At 43.2% G+C, this 22,176-nt stretch overlaps 2 protein-coding genes and 1 pseudogene across 3 annotated transcripts in view; 2 read left to right on the top strand and 1 right to left on the bottom strand.

Moving 5' to 3' along the window:
• Positions 1–18,496, top strand: part of LOC120417615 (cyclin-dependent kinase 14) — a 267,069-nt gene extending 248,573 nt beyond the window's left edge. For both annotated transcript variants that reach the window (XM_052710860.1, XM_052710861.1), the window contains one exon: positions 17,931–18,496. In XM_052710860.1, the coding sequence (XP_052566820.1) occupies positions 17,931–17,998 (68 nt within the window). In that variant the 3' untranslated portion in view covers positions 17,999–18,496. The remainder of the gene's footprint in view (positions 1–17,930) is intronic.
• LOC128093555 (uncharacterized) lies at positions 3,401–4,070 on the top strand. Its single transcript, XM_052710863.1, has 2 exons — positions 3,401–3,717; positions 3,790–4,070. Exons 1-2 carry the CDS (start codon positions 3,517–3,519, stop codon positions 3,934–3,936), a joined length of 348 nt encoding a protein of 115 aa, XP_052566823.1. The 5' UTR covers positions 3,401–3,516; the 3' UTR covers positions 3,937–4,070.
• LOC120417616 (CAD protein-like) lies at positions 4,636–7,358 on the bottom strand (annotated as a pseudogene).
• Positions 18,497–22,176: the final 3,680 nt, after the last annotated feature.

The following is a 22,176-nucleotide window of genomic DNA, read 5'->3' as shown; positions in this document are numbered from 1 at the left end:
ATCAAAATTTTCAAAACCAGCTTATATTTTTCGTATGGTCTAAAAATCATTTTCCTATCATTACCTCAAAAAAAAATTTTTTTAAAATTCCGTCCTGAAAGGGTTAAAGAAAGCTATTTTGCACAATTAATTATAATTTTGTCGTGTTGTTCTTTCAACTCATTTATTTCTGGAAGCTTTAACTTTTTTGGTCATTTGCTGCTCTATATGGGCATGTGAATATTCGAAAATCTGTATCATATGAAGGGATCTTCTGATTGATTTGGTGTTTTTGGCAAAATTGTAGGTTATAATAAAAAAAAGGCACTCGGGAAAAAAAATCCGTTTTTATAACTTTTTATCACTACAACTTGAATTCCCAAAAAACGTATCTTTTTTATTGCGCATTTTGCACTTCTCTAGAGTCCTGCGCAATTATTTTCATCACAGTATCTTTTGATCACAGTGATTTTTCATCACACTTCCAACCGTAACCATGGAAAAGTTGTTTTTGTTTGTAGCTGGTTTGTTTTTTAAAGTCAGAAAAGTTTTGTTCGATTCAGATATTTTGGATGGATATTCTAGATAAAAGGGACCTGTTTCATCGGTTTGGCAGTCTTGCAGAGAGATGATCTCAATGTGACTAATTTTTAATTTCTTTTTAGTTTCGTGAAGTCCTATTTAAGGGTGATGACACAAATTTCACCAAACACTGCCCAGATTACATCGTTCCATTGAAAAATGAAACTGGATTTTCCCCATTTGTGTTAAGATCGAGAACCTCTGCTAAACATTATGTTACGGTTACCCGCATAAAAAAGTACCATATAAAAACTTTTTTTCATATGGTAATTGAACTTTAAACTATATTGTTACTACCATTTCCAAAAATGTTTGACTACTATTTTAAAAATGGTATTTATATGGTTGGCATGAATTTTTACTATCTCACAAATGGTTTAACCATCTGGCATAAGGGTGGTTCCCGGATAAACGAAAACTATATCGATTGCAGTGTGAAACTTAAAAAAACCTTATGAGATATGGTCACCATTTGTAATAATGTTATTTGGCGGACCTTGATAACTATTTGTCAAATGGTCACCATAAGTAATAGAGTTATTTTAATGTTTGTAATGGTAAACAATTTTCTTGATGACTTTAAAAAACTATTTGCAGATGTTTTCTCAAATGGTTACCCTAAATCATAAGGTAATTTTAAAGTTCAAATGGTTCAACTGGCGGACTTGGATGATCATTTGTCAAATAGTTACCGTTTTAATTAAGGTTTTAAAAAAGTTTGCAATGGTGATTTTTTTCTGAATGACTTTGAAAAACTATTTGAGGATGTTTACTGAAATAGTTATCTTCAAACGTAAGGTTATGTTAAAGTTCAAATGGTAAACCTCAATACGCGACTATTATACAGAATTATTAAATAACCATTTGAAAACAGTTACAAATTACAAACGCGTTTACCCCTCCAATCATTACGAACGTAGATTGTGTCATTCACTCTTGAACAACGACTGTAATAATGATTCAGGACATAGAGCCCAGAAATAGTAAATCTAAATGTAAAAAAGGAATCACAGACAAACAAAGTGAAACTGCTTTTCATTCGATCGCAAAATATATCGGCCGATTTAAATCCAAATTGACAAAACAAATGGTTGCGTAGTACCGCAACGAGACACGAACCTCTCTTTCAAGAGGTCCTATGTACATAGGAAACTCAGTACTCAGTACTCTAGATTAACGTTTCAATACTGCTTTATGTGTCTCAGTGTGATTTTTTCGCTTGAGCCAGCTTCTGCAGCATGGCAGCACGGTTAGAAAATGCGAAAATGTAGAAAAATTACAATAATTTTAACAAAGCTTGGGGGAAACAGCTGGAAGCCAGGAATAGCTCCGGTTCATCGTGAGCGTTTCATCCGTTTCATCGAGCAGAACGAAGTGGATTAGGTTCATTGAAAATTTACATAAGTTTTGTTGTAAACAGTACAAGCTAAAAAAACAAATTGTTCGCCCAACACTACAGCATTGCTTTGGCGTTCTTGATTGCGAGACTCCTATCGACACTAGGTGTCCGAAGGCTTGATTGTTGAGGCAATTGTAAACCTCTTTTTGAACTTAAGCTTCCATCCACCCCGGGATTCGAACTGACGACCTTTGGGATTACGAAGTCCAACTGCCTACCAGCACCTACCGCCTACCGAGACAGGACCCAGGGAGACGACCTGGACTGAGCTAACGACATAACCTCTAGGTTAGACCGGAGCCAACATTTACTTCCCCATCCGACGGAAGGCGTGATCAGACAAATCTTGTCACGAAAAATGAAACCGGGACCTTCTGGGATCAAACCCAGGCCGACTGGGTGAGAGGCAATCACGCTTACCACTACACCACCAACCCCAATAGCTTCTTGATACCAAAAAATATATTTGTAATGGTTCAATCGAAACAATTGTCCAAGTAAACCGGATGAGAAAAAACGCTGAAAATCCCGGCTTATTCTCATCCAGCCGGCTTAAATAGTGCCGATTAAACGCCAGCATCAAAAGCCACAACATACAATGACCCGCGTCTCTCAGTTCTTCCAATCCTCCAAAACTTGCTGATCCAAATAACTCAAAACAGTGCCCAAGCCAACTAACTTTTTCTGGTAATTTTTCTACACAGTATTATGTTTTCGCCCAGCGCTTTCTCAACCTCTTCCAATCGCCCTTAAAAAAATTAACCCAAAATGCCCTCTAACAGGTCCTCCGCGGCTGCTCCTGGTACTTGGCCAAAACTGATCCGTGTGCTCCTGGTACACCTCCTCGAACCAGTCCTCGGTCAGCTCGGCCACCTCTAACCCACGAATCAGTTTCCCGATTCTGCTCCGATCGTTCACAGCAAACCTGTCCAGCACAAAGTCCAACATATTCTGCGATGCGTCGTCCGAAGGGTTTTTGCACTCGTTTGTCACCGATTTGACTATTTTGCCGCGAGAATTTGAAAAAAAAATCCACATTTACACGACTTTTTCACGAACAATCAAGGAAAAAACAGAACTTGCGGTGACAGATTAGTTTTTTTTTCGGTTGCGCAGAGCAGCTGCAAAGGAGGGGAGAAATGTCAAAACGGGGCGATACACGCAAATGTGAAGTTGATCATTTTGAGGAAATGCCGGCGATTACCACAGTACACTGAAAATACGCCACCCTTTTTTTCCAAGTGCCCAAACACTTGAATGATTCAATTAGGCCGCATCTTAGATTTAATTTGTTTGTGTTTCAATTTCAATCCGATCCATTATTAAATTCAAGTGTTTCGGCGATTGACTTTTTGGTATTTTTTGACTCCTTATTTTCATTCGGGTGGCTCAAATTTTTCAAATGTTTTGCTCATGAATTTGCCCCACTGCTCGAACTATTCAAAGTGATGAGGAAAACACTTGAAATTGATCTTGTTTTGATTTGAAATGCAGTTTCGCGACAGCTTCGTGAGACTTTGCTTTATTTCCTCATTTGAAAGTTTCGGCGGTCCGGTATGTTCGTTTTTCGCAGACCGCGTGAGTTCGCTGCCGCCATGTTCCAGTCCAGTAAATTGCCTGCCCGGTTTGTGACCGCGAAGTTGAGCATCGCCAGAAGGCTGCATCCTCGAGCTCGGGCTCCGTATGGCCAGCGGAAGGGCTTGGTCTCCTGGACAGAAGCCAACTTTTGTGATGAAGTTCCTTCCCGGACCCATTTGGTGAGTGGGGAGAGATTTTTTTTGTTGTGGGGTTTTGTTTTGATTTTTGGATTTATTTTGTATGATTCACAGGAAGGATGCGAAAGAGCTGCAGGTGCCGTACCAGGAAGCGGTGCCAGTGAGAAGATTCGGATGCATTTAACTCAGGGGCCAAGCTATGCGTCATTCGGATGGTCAAGGCAAAGTTTGAGTCGATGGAACCACCGCGGTTCCGCATAAACAAGAAGATTCTCCAGGGGCCTCCATCTCCGCCGGCACCGGTGCTTCACTCGCTGACGCCGAGGAATCTCCCAGGAAGCGAGGTGGCGAACAAACCGAACCTGACCAGGAGGATAATCGTGAAAGGCAGGGACAACCGGATGAAGAAAAAAATTACAGATTTTTACCAAGTTGTTAGAAAATAAAAGCAGCCAAAATAATTTCATTGAGCAACATCTTCTTTATTTACAAAAAATCGAAATCCATTTATATTACATGCAAACATGCATTGATTATAGAAAGAAAAGCCATTTAAAACCAATAAATATAATACAGTATTTCATGTGACGCAACATGTCAAATTCAAGTGTTTTGCTATTGAAATGACAGTATCTTTTGGTGCCCAAAATTCAAGTGTTTTGTGATTGATATTTGAGTGCTTTGTACAGCAGGGTCAGATCATGTGTAGAACACTTCGATAAGCTGTGGGATTTTTGCTCAGTGTAGATTTTCCGAGGAGTACACTGTAACTAAAAATCGCACTTTTCTGAGCTCGTTCCGCACTTTTTCACACGTTTTTTACAGTTCGACTTCAATTCTATTTCAATTTTTATGTACAACGGTAAAAAACACGATTAAAAACCATTTCTGATCACTTTTTTTTTCATTTTAACTCAAAAAAAATATTTACAAGACAACATTTTTTCTATGTGTACGACAAGCCACTCGACTCCAAAAAGTGGGCACCAAATCGGCCTACCCCTCCGGTTCCTTTGGAACTGGAAACGTCAAACTGGATTTTCTTTGAAAATTGCTTCAGTTTGGCAGCTCTGTTGGAGCAGCTGGCTTTTGACAGCGAGAAATGTCAATTCTGACAAAATATTTTCAATGGTGAAAATCCGGCAAGGTCAGCAACACAATTTAAGTTTTGGTCGGCAAGTTTTGGAAGAAAGGGAACCCGGAGAAGGACCTGGCGCTGGGATTCAGGAGGTGCCGCCCGGACCCACTCTTCACATCTTCCAGCACCGAAACCTACTGACCCACCTTTGATACTGCTCGGAGCAGCTGAATGGAAATGTCCACTCTCCGCAATCGATTTTTTTTTCTTTAGCGATTTTGTCTGCCACTAATATTGCTTAGGCAGTAATGTTTCGTTATGATCTCACTTTTGCGAGCAAGTTCCGGCCCAAGAGATCGCTTAGCCAACCGGACGCAAAAAATTCTGGCAGATTGCTAATTAGTTCCGAGACAAGTTAATAAGTTCGAGATCCCCTGGAATCTACTCTTCATAACAAGCAGCATGCGTAATCAAGATTCAATTTAAACTCGAGGATTCGCTGGTCTCCGACAAACTTGAATCGGCTGAAGAATTTTGGGGAGGTGTGGGGTGGGAAGGTTGTATAACGAGCGCAACTAACGAAGATAAGGATGTACTGTATGAGGGGTGATGGACAAGACCGATGCTCAGCTGAAAGCGATCGACGTTAGGCTACGGGAATGATCAGTGCGTAAAATGAATAAATAAAACAACTTCAATGCAATATCTCTTGTGATACCATCCGTGACTCGAAGTTGGTCCACATTCTGCAGGAGTCGCTCGGTGGAAATGCACTTCGGTACGATCGGGAAAAGCGGAACTGGAAAGACGGCGCGCGGGTATGGTCGTCAACGAGGAGTAGTTTGACCTAGAAGATGTGATGAAGACCAGAAAACCGAACGAGGAGATTTATTTGTCAGATCAGTAGTTGATTTGTCTGTGACGGCCACTCCCAATGGCTTGACGGTGGCCGTGTCGATCAACGCCGGCGAACTGGCCGCGCCGGAGCAGGAACGTGTGCAACTGTAACAGAAAATGGACAATGAGGACGAGCAGATCAACCAGCAGTCGCAGTACATGGAAAAGCTAAAAGAGCAGATCACGAACGTGCCTCGACCAGCTTCGTAATGTTCTCCGGCATGTCCAAACTCTTCGTACTGACGTCCGCAAGTTAACGTTGTACAGCGTCAAAAGGCGCGCCAACCAGTGCACCGGTCAGCCATGCTGCAAATCCTCCACCATAGTAATGGGCTGACCATTCCGTTCCGATTTCCTTCCTGATGGTGAAGATGTCCAGCAGGGCTTGCGTGGGATGTTCCCCGATACCGTCGCCGGCGTTGATCAACGGCTTTCGGCAGATGTGGGCCGCCTTCGAGACCGCTCCCGATTCCGGATATCGCAGCACTACCACGTCCGAGCAGCCAGCCATCACGAGGATGCTGTCCTCGAGGGTCTCGCCCTTCGTGACGGGGAAGCTCGTTTCGTCCATGTAGATAACGCGACCTCCGAGACGTTGCATGGCCGCTATTCCGCGTGCTGTCCTCGTAGAAAATGAACGCGCAGCAAGTTGTCCAACAGAAGATCTTTCGTTGTACGATCTCGCATCGTTTGCGCCACGTTGAAAATCTCGAACATCGAAACGCTGAGCATGAGCTTGCCGGCCAGGTTTCTTTCCTTTGGAGTGAGGCTAGCGGCCAGAAGGAGGACGTCCTTGCCGTAGTTTCTGGTAGAGTCGCAGCAGATTCGAAGAAGTGGAGAAGTTGGGTGGTTGTTGGCCGTCGTTTTCCCAGAAAAAGTGATGGGTCGCATGTCAGCATGTCCAGCCCGTCCAACGATCCGTTGTTCTTCTCGACAGACGGGACCACCGTCGGTTTCTTAAGGTACCATTCACGCACGTTTTGGCCGTAGCCCGGATTAGCGAGAACGTCCACAAACGAGCTTTATGCCAGCGTACGGCGACCAGCGAGCTTTGGAGTGAAAACTCCGGGATGGTCCACTCTTCGTTGAAATCAACCTCGACGTAGTTGTTGGGTTGTGCCGGGAGGCCGAAGATCCGCTTGGGGTTCTTGTAGAAATTGAAATTGGCGATGAGGTCTTCCAGCGAGAGGCAACCCTCGTTGACGGCGGTCAACAACGGCGGTAGAATCGTTTCTAATCCTAGTCAAGATCCGGTCAGGACCCATCGTAGCGGTAAACTTTTTCGCTGATGCGGGTTGTTCGCCCAGAGTTGGTGTCTTCCATCCGGCTGCGGTTTAGTCAAGAACGGCCCACTTGTGTTGCTAGGGGGGAAGCCCGTCAAAACCACCCAACTTCTCCACTTCCTCGAATCCGCTGCGACTCCACCAGCAACTACGACAAGGACGTCCTCCTTCCGGCCGTTCGCCTCACTCCGAAGGAACGAACCCTGGCCGGCAAGCTCATGCTCAGCGTTTCGATGTTCAGCAACTCAACCAGATCTTCAACGTGGTGCAAAAAAAAAGGATTTTAGTGTTTGTAAACATTAATTTTCAAATGTAAACATTGCAGTTCAATCAGTGTTGCAAGTCGATTTTATTTTGTGGGAAAACCGAGGGGTCTCTCGATTTACCGTGACTTTGATGGCTCACGGCGATTTCACGGGATTCACGGCGGGACCAATTTTGAATCAAATTTTTCCTCCGAGTGTCTTGTCGTGTCGTCGGTAATAACGACGGTCGAGTTCGAGGTATTCACGCAAATCATGGAAATTTATTCTTTACAGCAATTGAATCATTCGTGAAGAAAACAGACCGTTTTTCAGCACCGTCGATGGTTGCACCTCAACAATCGATGCGACTTGTACTGGTCGGAACCAGAATCGCAGGCCGCTCCCGTTCGGTGTGAATCTGAAGCGTTAGAGAGAAGTCGGCAATAAAGGCCGAGGGAAAAATAATTTAGCCAGAGGCCTGGGACAATAACAAATCCGGAGAAGGAGGATGGAGTTTCAGCTGCAGGTTGCGGCGTACGAGGCAGGTTCGTCCGAAAAGATGGCCAACTACGTGAAGTGCAAGCGGATGCCGTCATACTTTCTCGCGGCGAAGGCCACTTTCGTTGAAAAACGAGGGGATCTGCTGAATCAGCGTTCGATTTTGGTAATATGTGACGACTGTCGTCGGATCTTGAACAAATTTTCCACGCTGCGTTCTGTTCATCGGTGTCGTTGGATTTGCTAAGTTTTACGGTTTCGAACCAATCGTGCGCTTATGGTCCCGCCGCTTCCACCGTGACGGAGGTTTCTATGCAAACCGTCCTGATTAAGCGGGCGTTTTGATGTACTGGTTCATTTCGTAACATGACTAGCAAATCGTGGACTGTCTGGACCGTGCGCGGACTTTTGTTTGACTTGGGATGTACATCGTGACCGTGGACAAGATCGGCGACGCTTTGATTCGGGATAAAAAACGGGATGTGCCTAGTGGGCGTACAGCTCGCAGATGTTCGAGGAAGGATCTTGATCGGGTCAACGACAGCTCCAGTGCGTACTTCTTGGCGTAATTTATGCACCACAAAAACCTGCAGACGCAGGAGGAGTAATTCAAACGTTCTGAGATGCAAGCGCTCCTGCTAGGTGTCGTCCAAGGCTAGGTTTCCGTGTCAGTACTAGTGCAAAATCGTGTCTTCTTAGACCATCGTCCCCCCTCACCCCCTAATCATCTTCATCATCATCATCTTTTATAGAATTAAAGAATAGAATAGAAAAAAGTTAGATTAGAAATATTTCTAATGTAGTGTAACTTCCGGTAGAACCTGCGATCTGCATCTCAAACCGTAGCGGCAATAGTGGGATGAGCGGAAGCGGGTTATTTTGACCATGAGGACCGTAGAAAATTCTTGACAAAAATCCGGAATGGTTCTTCAGAATTCCTGCATAGGTTCTTTTGAACACAAAAAGCAAATAACAATCACCATCGCCTGGCAAACGCTATAGATTTCAAGCGCCGGTGACATAGCTTTAAAATTAAACGTTTTAAATCTTCATTTCCTTATATATATTTTTTTTTAGCAATCCATTTTTAAATCAATTTCCAATAGTTTTAAATTCAAGACACAATATCATGCCTTGCGCGCTCTCTCTTTTCTCTTCTCTCTTTACGCTCGTTACCTGCCATCGCGCAGGCAGACGCAGGCAAAAACAGTCTGAAGCGAAACGTTTGTGCGGCTGGTTGTTGTTTACGTTTTGTGCGCAGGTATAATTTTCAAACAAATCATTTGATTTACCAGATACTTTGTTTATATTTTTCTTGTTAATCATTTCAGCGTCGTGGAGAACTTGACAAAAAACGGGACAGCTGGTGCTGGAGAATTCGATCGGTAATCAAAAGAGATTTTGCCGGCAGCCGGCCGACAATATTGTTCCGCCGAGGATGCGACCAAGCGAACAAACGATTGGCATCAATCAATCTGAATCATCAGATAAGTACATATGTTATTTGAATATTATATTCAACTTGATACTTTGTGATTTTTTTCTTCTTACTTTTTCAGGTTTGGACGATTTTGGCAGTATGATCAACTAAACAGAATCGACATTCGACTAGAATTTGTGCCGCTAAAGTTCAAATATTATTGTTGTGAACCATCCGTCAAAAAGTGAACATTTCTGTAAAAAAATAGGTAGGTAAAAATGTAAGAACAACTTTTAAAAACCATTTCAAAACTATTTCTCAAAAGTAGTAAATTTGTATGATAAACTTTAATTTACCATTTGAAAACTATTTCTGAAATAGTGAAACTGGGAAAAAATGTAGGATAAACCTTAAATAACCATATGAAAACTATTTCCAAAATAGTAGCGCTAGGTAAAAATAGCAAGAAAAACCCTAAAAAACCATTTACAAACCCTTTCTAAAATAGTAGACGCAAGGTTAAAATTAGTAAGAAAAACCTTAAAATACTTTTTAAAAACCATTTCTCAAACATTAAAAACCGGGAGAAAAAGGTCGCTTTTTCGCGAAAATTGACTTTATTTTTACCATTACACAAATGGTAATTTGACGAAACGTTGTTCGGGGATTTTTAAAGTTACCGTTGCTAACCACCCTCAATTCAGATGGTCGAACTTTATGATAAATGGTAGGGTACCATTTCCGATATGGTATTTTTAAGGTTTTGCTACCATTTTTCAAATAGTGGTTACGATCTCTGAAATGGTGACAAAACTATTTAACAAAAAGTTTTTTTAAGGTTCTCGTTTATGCGGGTTAGCAATGGTAACCTTAAAAACTCAGTACTATTTTCGTCAAAAAAATGTTTGTTGTATGGTAAATAAATTGTTGGGACGCATTTGGCAACCCTGCAGCGATTGACAGCTAGAAGGAGAAATTTTGGTTCAGTGCATTTCCGCTTTCACACAACACACTCACACTAACACACAGCACGAACAACCAGTACAGTTTAGAGACGGCAAGAGAATAAACCAGTCGCAAATTACAGTCCACGCGTTTTTAATTCGTCTCTACATTTTTTGGTCCTACTTCGCCGGATTTTCGTAGTAGTTTCGGTCGAAAGGAACGGACAAGGACCCGGTCGATTGGACGGGCGTAGATGCTCTCAACTCCGGTGAAAGATCCGGACAGTTCTTTATTGGAAGTTTTTAGTACGCCGATCGGAGAGCTGCAACAATCGAGAAGAAAGATGGCGGAAGAGTTCGACATTTTGGTGAAGCAACGTGGTGCAGTGAAAGGAAAAATCACCCGGATTAAGAACGTGCTGGGCCAGCACACGCAAAACCAAACGATTCCGGATGAGTTCCTCCTGCACACCCAGCTGAAGACGATTGACGCGGCCTACGAGGAATTCAACCACTTCCAGAATAAGATCTACGCGGCCAAGCCAGCGGAAGCGGATGACCAGGAGAAGAAGTATGTCGAATTTGAAGCGGATTACAATTTCGTTCGGGCCAAGGTCTGCCAGTTACTGCGTGGAGTCAAGCAAGAACCGGACCCCCAGCCTCCGGCAGCAGCCCAACCCGTGCGAGTGCAAGCGACATCTTCTCTCCACACGCCGCTGCCATCTTTCGACGGGAAGCCAGAAAACTGGTACAAATTCAAGGCCATTTTCACGGATGTCATGAGCAAGCACCCCGGCGAGTCAGACGCAACCAAGCTCTATCATTTGGACAAGTGCCTGGTCGGAGAAGCCGTTGGGTCAATCGACCAGCAAACGATCAACGACAGCGACTTTGCTGCTGCTTGGGCGGAACTGACCGAGCAATACGAGAATAAGAGGAGGATCGTTGACATTCACGTCGGCGGTTTACTTAACCTCAAACCGATGGCATCTGAAAGTGGTAAACAACTCCGTGAGCTGGTGGACGGGTGCAAACGGCACGTAAGTGCTTTAAACTTCCACGAGTTCCCGATGGCTGGCCTTGCGGACATTCTGGTGGTCAACATTTTGGCGTCGAAGCTTGACATCGAGACGAGGAAAGTGTGGGAGACAAGCATCGAGCACGGCGAGATTCCGAACTACGCCGACACGGTGAAGTTTCTCACAACCCGGAGTCAAGTTTTGGAACGCATCGAGCTTGCTGACAACAAGCTGAAGAAGCCTGTCGCAGCAAAGACAACGAAGATTCCCGCACTGAAGGCATCGTCCCTGGCGGCGTCGGTCGAGTACCGGTGCGCATTTTGCGGACAGGAGCACCAGAACCACGAGTGCGGCGAATATCTCAAGCTGGATCCGAAGGAGCGCTACGAGAAGGCGAAGCAAACTGGAGTTTGTTTCAATTGCTTAAAGAAGGGGCACATTACGCGTCGCTGCTCCTCGACGAAGACGTGCAAGACCTGCAAGAAGCGGCACCATTCTACACTACATCTGAACGAAACGGGTGTCGCTGTCGAGCAGCCACTTGCACGATCCACGCAGAACTCCACGACGGCTACGCCGAGCGCAGGACCAGCCGGAACGACGGCGGTCACTGCCTCCTGTGTGATCTACCAACAACGAGCGCTTCTCTGCACGGCGATTGTGAACATCCTCGACGACGGTGGCAAGGCCCTGCCCTGCCGCGTACTGCTAGATTGCGGTTCACAAGTGAATCTGTGTACGGAGAAGGTCGCGTCGCTACTTCGACTGAAGCGACGAAGTGTGAACGTCGACGTCAAAGGTGTGGATGGTTCAACGACCAGGGTTACGGCCTTGGTGCACATCAACGTGCAGTCCCGAGACAACGTCTACACAAGCAACTTGGAGTGTCTGGTGATCAACCGTATCACTGGAACCATACCTGCGAAGAACATCGACATCTCTACCTGGCCGGTACCCGCCGGCCTGCAGCTAGCGGATCCGGAGTTCTACCGCCCTCAACGGGTGGACATGCTGATTGGCGTCGGCCAATTCTTCGGTCTCCTGAAAACTGGTAAGGTCAAGCTGGCAGAGAGCCTGCCGTTTTTGCAGGAGACAGTGTTCGGATGGGTAGTCGGTGGCCTGGCCGACTCCACGAGCTGGAAGTACGAAGTGACCCGCTGCAACGTGGCGGTCCAAGACGCTGAGCTGAACGACCTCGTCGAACGGTTCTGGGAATCCGAGGCGGTGCCGACCGCTTCAAGGATGTCGTCGGAGGAGACGGCATGCGAGCAGTGCTACGAGCAGACCCACAGCCGTGACCCGAGCGGTCGCTACGTCGTGATGCTACCCTTCCGTGGCAACGTGAGTCAACTCGGCGACTCGAAGCAGCACGCACTACAACGCTTCTCGTACCTCGAGAAGAAACTAGCCAAGAACGCGGACCTGAAGGCGGCCTACTGCGCTTTCATGGAAGAGTACGTGCGCCTCGGCCACTGCCGCGAAATCGACCCGTCCAAGGAGGAAGATGGTGGGTACTACCTGCCCCACCATGCCATACTGAAGCCAAGTTCGTCCACCACCAAGTTGCGCACAGTTTTTGACGCCTCGGCACAAACGAGTTCCGGGCTCTCGCTCAACGACACCCTGATGGTCGGTCCCACCATTCAAGATCCGTTATTCGATATCGCCCTTCGATTCCGGACGTACCCGTACGTGTTTACGGCGGACATCTCGAAGATGTACAGAATGGTTCGTGTGCACCCCGACCACACGAAGTTTCAACGTGTGTTTTGGAGAACGGACCCTTCCGAGTCACTCAAAACGCTCGAACTGTTGACCGTCACTTACGGGACGGCATCAGCGCCATACCTGGCGACCCGCACGTTGAAACAGCTCGCCCAAGACGAAGGACAAGCCTACCCTCGCGCTGCCAAGATTTTGGAGAACGATTTCTATATCGATGACGCACTTGCGGGTGCTGATACACTGAAGGAGTTGCTGCTGGCGCGCGACGAACTGGAGGAGCTGCTGGAGAAGGGAGGCTTTGAGCTCCACAAGTGGTGCTCCAATTCCGCCGAGTTTCTTGACACTATTCCAGACGAACGACGAGAAAAGCAAGTGTCATTCGAATTGAGTGGCGTGAACGAAATGATCAAGACTCTCGGCATACTATGGAACCCCACCAGTGACCAACTGCTGTTCCGCGTCGCTCTCACTGACTTGACACAACCGGTTTCCAAACGTCGCATCCTGTCGGAGGTTGCCAGATCTTTTGACCCGCTAGGTCTGCAAGCACCGGTTTGTGTCACCGCTAAATTGATCCTGCGTCAGTGTTGGCGAAAGAAAGTGTCTTGGGACGAGCAACTGTGCAAGATGCTTACCGAGCTATGGAACAAATTTCGTGGTGGACTGCGAGCACTGATGGAGGTACAGATCGAGCGCCGAGTCATCGTGCCACACAGGGTGGCCCTGGAGCTGCACGCATTTTCGGACGCATCGCTGGAAGCTTACGGCACGTGCGTCTACGTGCGTAACATTCTGGCGGACAACACAGCAGTAGCCTACTTGCTGTGCAGCAAGTCGCACTTGGCGCCCAAAGAGACGATCCCGAAACTCGAACTGTGCGGCTTCCGGCTGATGTCAAGGTTGGTGTCCAGGGTAGTGAAAGCACTCAAGGTGAAATTCACTCGGAAGGTGCTGTACAGCGACTCGACGATTGTACTGGGATGGTTGGCCAAGTACCCAAGCGAGCTCGAAACGTACGTGGCAAACCGAGTTGCCGAAATCCACGAGCTTACCCCGAGGGCCGACTACGAGTACAAGTACGTGCGAAGCAGCGCCAACCCCGCAGACCTCGTCTCACGAGGACTCTTCCCGGAAGCACTGATTGGGAATCGCTTCTGGTTCCATGGCGGGTTCCTCGAAGAAAACGACTACCAAGAAGACGAGATGGCCATCGTAGTCGAACTACCCGAAGTACGAGTTGCAGCCGTTGTGATAACCGACGAACAAGAAGAAGACTACAACAGGATCTTCACACGGTTCAGTTCGTTCCGCAAACTACAACGAGTGCTAGCCTACGTGATTCGCTTTTGCAACAAGACCCGGAAGCGATCCACGTACGGAGACAACGAGAAGTACCCAACCATACCCGAACTACGATCGTCGCTGCGCTCGATTGTGTACATGGTCCAGCAGCAACGAATGCAGACAGACATCCAAGAAGTGCTGAAGAAGCAAGGCAAGCCGAACGAGAGGTACACTGGCCGACTACGAAGCTTGAATCCTTGGGTCGACACCTACGGCATTCTACGAGTCAACGGACGGATCAAGTACGCCAACGTGTCGTACGAGCAGCGGTGCCCGGCCATACTGCCTGCCGAGCATCCAGTAACGGAGATCCTGATTCAAGCTGTCCACGAGGAGAATCTGCACGTCGGACCGAGCGGAACTCTATCGGTTCTGCGGCAACGGTACTGGATCCTGAACGGACGAAACGCGATCCGCGCAAAGTTGCGGAAGTGCGTACGGTGCTTCAAGGTGGACCCGTCGGAGACCAAACTGTTCATGGGAGACCTGCCCAGCTACAGAGTGACCCAGGCCTACCCATTTGAACGAGTTGGCGTTGACTTCGCTGGACCAATCTACGTACGCAAAGGGCACCCGCGCAAACCAGTGTACTGCAAGGCGTACGTGGCATTGTTTGTGTGCATGGTCACGAAGTGCATCCACATCGAGCTGGTGTCAAACTTAACGACGGATGCATTCATTGCCGCCCTGCACCGATTTGTCGCTCGTCGCGGCCTTCCCTCCGACGTTTACAGCGACAACGCCACAAACTTTGCTGGAGCCAGCTCGGAGCTCCACGAGCTGTATGCGCTGCTGACGCAGCAGCTGACGAAGGATGCGCTTCAAGAGTTTTGTCTGCCCAAGGAAATTCGCTGGCATTTTATCCCACCACGGTCGCCGCACGTAGGAGGTTTGTGGGAAGCCGGCGTGAAGTCGGCGAAGCACCTGATCAAGCGGAACGCAGGTGAAACGAAGCTGACAGAAGAGGAGTGGTCCACACTACTAACGCAGATTGAAGGCATACTTAACTCGCGGCCGTTGGTGCCACAGACGGCGGACCCTGGTGACCTCAACGTGATCACGCCCGGTCATTTGCTCATTGGTCGCCCATTCAACGCGATCCCGGAGCCGGCGTACGATCAACTCAAGCCTGGAACGCTGACACGGTGGCAGCACCTGCAGAAGATGCGAGCTGACTTTTGGAAACGGTGGTCGGCGGGCTACCTGTCCGAGCTGCAGCAGCGGCAGAAGTGGAACAAACAGCACACTGTCGTCAAGGAAGGAGATTTGGTGCTGCTCAAGGAGGAGAACGTTCCGGCGCTGCAGTGGAGGCTCGGCCGAGTTGTGAAGGTCCACCCCGGACAAGACGGAGTCACCCGCGTGGTGACGGTAAAGACAGCAGGAGGAGTCTACAAGCGGTCGACGGCAAAGGTTGCGGTGCTCCCACTCGACGACGAAGCAGCAGAGAAGACAGCCGGTTGAAGTTCCCGGATGTCCACTGGCGGGGGAGGATGTTGGGACGCATTTGGCAACCCTGCAGCGATTGACAGCTAGAAGGAGAAATTTTGGTTCAGTGCATTTCCGCTTTCACACAACACACTCACACTAACACACAGCACGAACAACCAGTACAGTTTAGAGACGGCAAGAGAATAAACCAGTCGCAAATTACAGTCCACGCGTTTTTAATTCGTCTCTACATAAATGGTTTAAGTACTATTTGGCAAAAAGTAACCTTAAATCAAACAGTTCACAAATAGTTTAATATAGTTAAATTTTAATTTTGGGAAATTGAAAAAACGATTTCACAAATCGACGGTAACATTTCAAAAGGCATCATGTACATTTTGACACTTTCTGGGTTATTGCATATTCTGAAAGTACTCCTAATAAGCTACCTCTCCACCAAAAATGAGCAAAAGTTACTTCAGTAAAGTCTGTTTAATCATGATTTTAAATAAAGTAACATAAACAAAATCTCTGCCATCAGCAATCCCTGTTTATATAGCCCTGTCAACCTGTCAAACAAAAGACTACATGAACCTCGTGACGAAAAAAAAGCATCATGAACAAAGCGCCATGTACATTCGGCGAAGAAAAACGAATCATAACAAAGCGCCCCCCTCAATGACAGCAGGGTGATATATACGTTGGTGATTTCAAAAGGAGTTATGTTTGTTTTACTTAAATAAAATTACGGAAATGATGTTTTATTGAATTTGGATGATCAAGTATCAATGAAAGCAAGGTTTTTCATCGTTTGTTATCATTAGAACATCTTATTTTGCTTTTATATTAAAATGGGAATTGAAAATGGATGCTCAACATTCAAATGCGTTTTTCTCAAAACGCATGGTTTGTACATGATGCTTTTTGAAATGTTGGCGTCGAAATAGTTACCATTTCTCAAAGTGTCATTGTATGATCCAATATGGTAATCAAATGGTAATTTTTTATCCGGGTAATGCGAGAATGGTCACGGTTCTTAGCAGATTTTTGTAGTTTATCTTTAAATGTCCCTCCAGTTTAGAATTTATTGACCGTTGGGATTATGCACGTCGTTATGATGGAGAAATTTGTCCAAATTGTAGTTGAAGAGACCTAGGTGTAAGAACTACGACAACTACGACTGTTTGTTCAGGCTGTGGAATTCTGGTCTTCGGTGCCGGGAAGTAGCTATGTTCGTGCCGGCATCTTGGCTTACGGCGGTTCCTCGTCAGCTTGCCGGACGGATGATGAAAAACGGACGAGATGGACGGATGCTCAGAATTTCGTCGTTGAAGAGAGCGATTGACCTTTCGCTACCCTGCAGCTTGTCCAACCTTCCAATGCCATTTAGGGCTGTAAACTTTTGTAATAATGTCATAATGATAAATATACAGATTTCTTTCGTCCACAATTTATGATTTTTTTTTCCACAATATTGTTGAATTTATAGCCAATTCCATGTAAATTCAATTAACCATCACCCAAAATTGGGCAGCATTCGTCCGAGAAAATCATGGCCTCGAGTCGTGAGAATAATGGCACCGTTTACGGACTCAGCGAACATAGCTCGAAGTGGCCGATAGAATTATGCCCTCGAGCTCATTAGAAAAAAAATAATAACTCGTCAAAAAAACTCTAAAGTTCCAACTACGAGAATCGAACCAGGAACCTTTAACAGACCATTTTAATGACTTAACTGCCTCGGCTACCACAGCTTGGTGACTAGATTGTGGTCAGGACTCGATGCATTACACTTGTTTTGTGTTGATGGTGTGATGGAAAATCAATTTGCCAACTGTGATGAAAATTATTCCGCAGCACTCTAGCGCGGTGCAAAGTGCGCAAAGTTGACAGTTCTCAGTCCTGCAAAGCAGTGTGATGAAAAAATCTAGGCCTAGCACGATTGACACAAAACTCTAGGAATTGCTGCAAGGCGCAATAAGGTTATGAATTTTTTCATGTACTAAAAACGTCATATTTTGCGCTAGAAAAGTTTTTTACAAATCTGGTACCCGAGTTCTTGACAAAAAATTTGATTTCTGGAAGAAAAAATGTTAAACATTATCAAACGAAACTTCAAAAATCGTTTCTAGATGCAAAATCGCATTTGTTTTCGAAAATGACAGATTTTCGAATATTCACAATATTTGTATGCAGTTGTTCACAAATGTATCATTTTGTTATTGAATTCTATATATCTTCATTGAAATTTTCTTATAATAATTATATTTCTTTTACATGTCAAGTGGTATGCCTAAATGCTTTTCAATTATTTGTAACACAAATGATCATATTTTTCTCAAAAAATCGTTTTCTTTCTCTATCTTTCTCACAGAGCTGTCCATCTTCACCGTCGAGGGTGTGTACCTTCAGCCGGAGCCAAACCGCCACCACCATAAATGAGAGTTAAGACAAAGTAAAACCCTAGATGCAATACGTTATTACTGTTAGTAGTGAATGCATAGTAGTTCGGCCCTCCCCCCTTCCTCATCCTACCCACACTCGCTCTGTTTGCTTGAGGAGGAGGAGGAGGAGGAAGAGGGTAACGAGGGTGAACAAGTAAAACAAAAAACAAGTTGAGTAAAACAACAAGAAAGATTTAAGGTAACACTAAAATACTGAACTAATACAAGCACACGTGCACCATGTGCCACACCCCTGCGTTCTGCGTTCTGTGATCAAAGAAACAAACAAAAACAAAAATATAACAGAAGGATTCGCGCGAAAGAAATGGAATTTAACAAACTACTAACGAGAGCACGTACCCGGCGAAGTAGTTTGTTCCAGTGTTAATCAAACTAACGCGCATGTTTTGAGCAGCACTCGCTCTAGATTTTTTTCTTTCATCTTCCAGCAACGCATAGTTTTCGTTCTTCTCTATTAACTTTTAACTCGAGAGAATTGTATTAAAGAACAGTTGGATTATCCTATTATTTTTTTTATTCGTTTCATAAAATCATCCCGCATATTAGATTAGTTTTAGTAACAAAGCAAAAAGAAAGCAGTTTTAAACCCAACTTTTTTGAATTATTTCACGCGATAGGGAAAATGTATTAGAATGAAGCGAAGCAAAGTTTATTATGTTTTAGGTAAATCAGAGAAAGTGAAGAAAGAATAAACAGTGAACAGTGCAGGTACCGTTCAGTTCCTGAGTTGAGATCTCGCCCCCGCGCGGAACTGGAGTCGGAAGTGTAAGGCTATACGGAAAGCAATGTAATAAAGAAAACGTGATTTCAAATATGCATATTATATTCAGTTAAGACTAATACACACACATTTTCTTTCCTCTTTTTGATTTTGTTTTCGCATCTAGAGTCGTTTTTTGTTCTGTTCAAACTGGCTCGGCAGCAGCTGTTGAACAGCTCTTTTTATTATTGAAATTCAGGCAAAATTAACGTTAGCAAAAGGTCTCTAGATTCAAAGATAGTGGAATGAATGATTGATGGGAGAGAGCGAAGAGGGCAAGAAAGTGAGGTCATTTTATATGCAATTGAACGATTAACGTGTATCAGTTTTTATAGGACAAAAAGAAAAGAAAAAACTAGCGAAAGAAACTCTATTGGACGACGGAATAAACAAATAATTTCATTTATACACACTTTTCGTTAACACACTTTACTTTTATTTTCTAGCATTCCGAAATCTTTTGTTGACTTCTTTAATTTCTCGTTAATCATGTTTCCATTTCATTTTCATCCCAAAGAGAGTAAAGCAAAGACAGCGAAAACATTTACCAAACGTAAACTATGTTAGAATGAACTTGCAACCCAAGAGCAAACACACAAACCAACTCCTCAGGGACCGAATATATACGATTGACGTTTTATCGTATGTTTTACAAACTGAAAAAAGTAACTAAACTTGTGGAAAAAGGAAGAGAGTGATTCGCACACTAGGGACAGGAACCGATTTTTGGGAACAATAGCGCGAGAACTCTGCCCCAATTCGTAGAATATTTGAGTGCTGTGCTGTTCACGAGTATATGTTTTGTCGGTTTTGAAAATCTCTCTTTTGGTTTGCATTGTGGAACAGGTGAGTTTATTAGGTTTAGTTTATTATTTTCTCTATCCTAATTTTTCAACAGTTTTGGCCAAATTGCTTGAGAACAGATTTTTATTCATATTTCTTAGCGGAATACCAAAGAATTGAATTTAACGTCGTTTTTTATAGCAATTTTTCTAGAAATTGGTAAATATCTTAAAATTTTGGTTCTTAATTTTAACTTTGAATCATTAAAGAAGTAAGTTTGCGAAAAGGATCAATTTTTATAGCCTGGCCTGGCCTTAAATTTTTCAACTGAACTTTTCAATTCAGTCTTCAAAAAAAAGTACAATCCCTGGATTCAATATTTCATAAAATATTTATGAAAGAAGTGATGTAAAATGCATTATTTACCAAAACAAGCATAGTTTTTTTTCTAAATCAAAGTTTTGACGAAATTTTATTTTTGTGAATTGTGAATTAATTCTTAAACTAATTCCAACATGGAAATTGCATTTTAATTGTTTTAAACTACAGTTCAGACTCGATTATCCGAAGGCCTCAGAAAAATTTCACTTTGGATAATCGAATCACGAAAAAAATATTGTTGTCTCTGTCTTATTTTTGATTGTCGAGCTTTGGTATGACCCCTAAACTACTCTAAAATGATTTAGAATTTTTAAACCCATGATGGTGGCCAAAATAGTGGTTACACAGAACTCGAATTCGGGATTAAAAATAAGAAAATAAAAAAAAATGCGAAAAGAATTTTTTTATTCGTGATTCGATTATCCGAAGTCCCATACAAACCTTCGGATAATAGAACTTCGGATAATGGAAACTTCGGATAATCGAGTCTGGACTGTACTTCCAAAAAAACTTCTGTTCTCGAGAGTTGACATGAGCAATTCTCTACGAAATCGGTCTTTTTTCTTCAATTTTAATTTTTGTATTTTTTAATCCGGCTGAAACTTTTTTGGTGCCTTCGGTATGCCCAAAGAAGCCATTTTGCATCATTAGTTTGTCCATATAATTTTCCATACAAATTTGGCAGCTGTCCATACAAAAATGATGTATGAAAATTCAAAAATCTGTATCTTTTGAAGGAATTTTTTGATCGATTTGGTGTCTTCGGCAAAGTTGTAGGTATGGATACGGACTACACTGGAAAAAAATAATACACGGTAAAAAAATTTGGTGATTTTTTTATTTAACTTTTTATCACTAAAACTTGATTTACAAAAAAACACTATTTTTATTTTTTTTTATTTTTTGATATGTTTTAGAAGACATAAAATGCCAACTTTTCAGAAATTTCCAGGTTGTGCAAAAAATCACTGACCGAGTTATGATTTTTTTTAATCAATACTGATTTTTTCAAAAAATCGAAATTTTGGTCGTAAAAATTTTTCAACTTCATTTTTTGATGTAAAATCAAATTTGCAATCAAAAAGTACTTTACTGAAATTTTGATAAAGTGCACCGTTTTCAAGTTATAGCCATATTTAAATGACTTTTTTGAAAATAGTCGCAGTTTTTCATTTTTTTAAATTAGTGCACATGTTTGCCCAGTTTTTTTAAAAGGGCGTAATATTGAATGTTTGGCCTTTGTGAAATGTTAGTCTTGATTTGAAAATTCCAAAAATATTGTTTTCGAAGAGATCGGAAAATTTCACAAATGTTTCATATATTAACATTGAAAATCGGACCATTAGTTGCTGAGATATTGACGATAGAAAATGGTGGGTTGTTTGGGTGAAACTTAGAAAACATCAATTTTCCTGTTTTTAAACCTTTGCATTGCAATATCTCAGCAACTAAAGGTCGTATCAACAAAGTCCGAATAAGCAAAATATAGAGAATTTTCTCAGCTTTTCAAAAATATTTTTTTCAAAACTGGGCAAACATGTGCACTAATTTAAAAAAATGAAAAACTGCGACTATTTTCAAAAAAGTCACTTAAATATGGCTATAACTTGAAAACGGTGCACTTTATCAAAATTTCAGTAAAGTACTTTTTGATTGCAAATTTGATTTTACATCGAAAAATGAAGTTGAAAAATTTTTACGACCAAAATTTCGATTTTTTGAAAAAATCAGTATTGATTAAAAAATTCATAACTCGGTCAATGATTTTTTGCACAACCTGGAAATTTCTGAAAAGTTGGCATTTTATGTCTTCTAAAACATATCAAAAAATAAAAAAAATTAAAAATAGTGTTTTTTTGTAAATCAAGTTTTAGTGATAAAAAGTTAAATAAAAAAATCACCAAATTTTTTTTACCGTGTATTATTTTTTTCCAGTGTAGTCCGTATCCATACCTACAACTTTGCCCAAGACACCAAATCGATCAAAAAATTCCTTCAAAAGATACAGATTTTTGAATTTTCATACATCATTTTTGTATGGACAGCTGCCGAATTTGTATGGAAAATTATATGGACAAACTAATGATGCAAAATGGCTTCTTTGGGCATACCGAAGGCACCAAAAAAGTTTCAGTCGGATTAAAAAATACAAAAAAAAATCGAATGACCGAAATCCTAGAGAACTGCTCACATATATTTGTATATTTTCATTTTTTTTTTGTCTTTACTGC

Source organism: Culex pipiens, chromosome 3, assembly GCF_016801865.2.
Source record: "Culex pipiens pallens isolate TS chromosome 3, TS_CPP_V2, whole genome shotgun sequence".
NCBI lineage: Eukaryota > Metazoa > Arthropoda > Insecta > Diptera > Culicidae > Culex > Culex pipiens.
This window is presented reverse-complemented; position numbering and strand designations above follow the sequence as displayed.

Coding starts and splice junctions, on each gene's coding strand:
- LOC128093555 (XM_052710863.1), top strand. CDS start 3,517: ATGTTCGTTTTTCGCAGACCGCGTGAGTTCGCTGCCGCCATGTTCCAG. Junction 3,718..3,789: donor TTCCTTCCCGGACCCATTTG/GTGAGTGGGGAG, acceptor TATGATTCACAG/GAAGGATGCGAAAGAGCTGC.